This window comes from Octopus bimaculoides, chromosome 2 (genome assembly GCF_001194135.2).
Source record: "Octopus bimaculoides isolate UCB-OBI-ISO-001 chromosome 2, ASM119413v2, whole genome shotgun sequence".
Lineage (NCBI taxonomy): Eukaryota > Metazoa > Mollusca > Cephalopoda > Octopoda > Octopodidae > Octopus > Octopus bimaculoides.
In genome coordinates this window covers 87,175,116-87,177,469 of record NC_068982.1, presented here as the reverse complement: position 1 = coordinate 87,177,469, position 2,354 = coordinate 87,175,116, and the positions used below count along the sequence as shown (strand labels likewise).

Below are 2,354 nucleotides of genomic sequence, written 5' to 3'. Positions count from 1 at the left end.
TAGTTAACCTGCCTTTGATATTGCTGCACCTCTTATGTGTCCATAGCTTGCACTGGGTACATCTTATAGAGTTTCTACCTACACCTTTTCTACAGATTGAGCAGGGCCATCTACCTGAAGGGGTTTGTGTTGTGTCTACCTTCTTACTTATTAGGACTTTGGTTTTAGCTAGGTTGACTCTAAGGCCCTTCGATTCTAGACCCTGCTTCCACACCTGAAACTTCTCCTCTAGTTCTGATAGTGACTCAGCAATTAGTGCAAGGTCATCAGCATAGAGGAGCTCCCAGGGGCATCCTGTCTTGAATTCCTCTGTTATCGCCTGGAGGACTATGTTAAATAGGAGGGGGCTGAGGACAGATCCTTCGTGGACCCCTACCTCTACCCAGAATTCATCACTGTACTTATTACCAACCCTCACCTTACTGACAGGTGAGGGTTGGCATTATTCAATCATAAGTGATGAGTACAACTTGTTATCAACTATTTTGACTAAAAACAGGAGAATTATGTGTTTTGCCAAAGAGTACTTGATGGCTGCTGACATTTTTTTTTTTTTTTTTTTGTAGGCCAGATGACAACTCCCATGCTTCATTATGTTGTTCGTTGTCAAAACACTCAGATGAGATATGGTAAACCAACAGAGAATGGTTATTATGAGAAACTATCTACTGCTTTTCTTAAGCTAAGAGGATCAGTAAGTATGAATCTTTATGTGTTTGACTGTTATCATTGGCTTGTACTTTGTTATATTTGAATTGAAAAACGTTGTGAGGAACCTGTCAAAGGGTTCCTTTCTTTAATAATTCAAGGGTTGATACATTGAAATAGTTTTCTTCTTGCTTTTTTCTAGCTCTTGGAATGATTTATTACAGCAAGATAGCAAAACACTCAATTGTTGTGTTTTACTGTTAGTAGCCAAAAATTGTATTTCTTTGTAGTAACCATTTATCAAGAACGTATTACATTATCATTTTGACAACTTGTTAACAGTGTTCTCTCTAATTTTTAGTTGTGTAAGTGTACAAAACTCTTACATTGTACAATTTGTTTTTCTGTGACAAAAGTATATGTGCACTGAATGTATAATATATAAAATTATTATTACGATATTATTTTAGACAGTAAGCCTTGTGTGTGTGCAATTTAATTTCTTTAGTCCGCTAGTGACAAAACTTGTGAGAGGGACAGTACTTGGCATTCTGTTTCGAATTTGACTTTCATTAGATATGTCAGCATATCAACATTCTTCAAAATTAACTCAATAATTTCTGATCTTCTGAAGATATTTTTTACTTAACTAATAATTAAACGTGAAGTGCAAATTCAGAAGACCAACTACCAAGTGTAAAAAGAATTTATTGCTGATTATAAATTAATTTCCTGCAGATTTAGTGGTTGTGAAGTGAATTAGCTGATTAGAACTGAAAACTAAAAGGAGCCCAAAACTGAAGTCAGATTTCATTAGCATTTCAGAAAAAGACCTTTTCAAACATGATAGTATAGTCTTGACTATTTTCCTGTGATAGCAAAGACCACATTTTTGTTTTTGTTTTGCTTTAAATAGGGTCGCTCTTGTCCTGGACTGTATAAGCCTAAATTGGTGCTAGATGCTGCAAATGGTGTTGGTGCTGCTAAAGTAGAATTATTAAAGCGTCATCTAAATGATGCTTTGGACATAGAGCTGAAAAATGATGGCAGTGATGGCATATTAAATTATCAAGTAAGCTTTGTATCATTTCTTTTTATTTTTCATTTTACAAATGTAGATTAATGTAGACAGTATAATAAATCTGAACTTAGAATTAAACCTTTCTAATTAAGGATTATTTATTTTCCACATTTAAAAGCTTTCTAAAGATTAACTATTGCACAGACTTGGATTTTAAGTCTTATATTTAACTATAAACATATACATGTACCTTATGCTGATCTTCATTACTGTCAAAATATTTAATTTGATGGTTGTGCACACTGCTGTTTTCTGTTCTATATAATACTAGCTGTTTTTCCCGGTTTCAATCGGGCAGTGTGGTGGATTTGGTTAAAAGCTATTTCCTATGTATATTTTGAATAGTAAAAAGAACTAAAAAATTAAAAAAAAAAAAAATTCCAAAAACAAAAAAAAGTAAAAACAACCCCAAAACAATACGATGCTAAGGATTTTGCCGGTCGATATTGTAAAACTAACTTCACGTGTGTACCCATAGCCCCATGTAGTCACGGAACCTTATTTGTGGTATAGCCTCGCCTTAAAAGAAAAATATATGGTAGTGCGGTTGTTGTATTGGCGACACAAGAATGTTAATCAAAACTGTTCAAGATCAATCATAGGTTGAACGTTCATGTACACTGAT

The 2,354-nt window shown here is 34.0% G+C and overlaps 1 protein-coding gene across 1 annotated transcript in view; it reads left to right on the top strand.

Annotated features, from left to right (window-relative positions):
- The window catches only part of LOC106875741 (phosphoacetylglucosamine mutase), a 93,697-nt gene that overhangs the window by 23,803 nt on the left and 67,540 nt on the right, over positions 1 to 2,354 (top strand). Inside the window, exons 5-6 of the mRNA XM_052965858.1 lie at positions 547 to 694; positions 1,565 to 1,720. Coding sequence (XP_052821818.1) covers positions 547 to 694; positions 1,565 to 1,720 — 304 coding nt within the window. The remainder of the gene's footprint in view (positions 1 to 546; positions 695 to 1,564; positions 1,721 to 2,354) is intronic.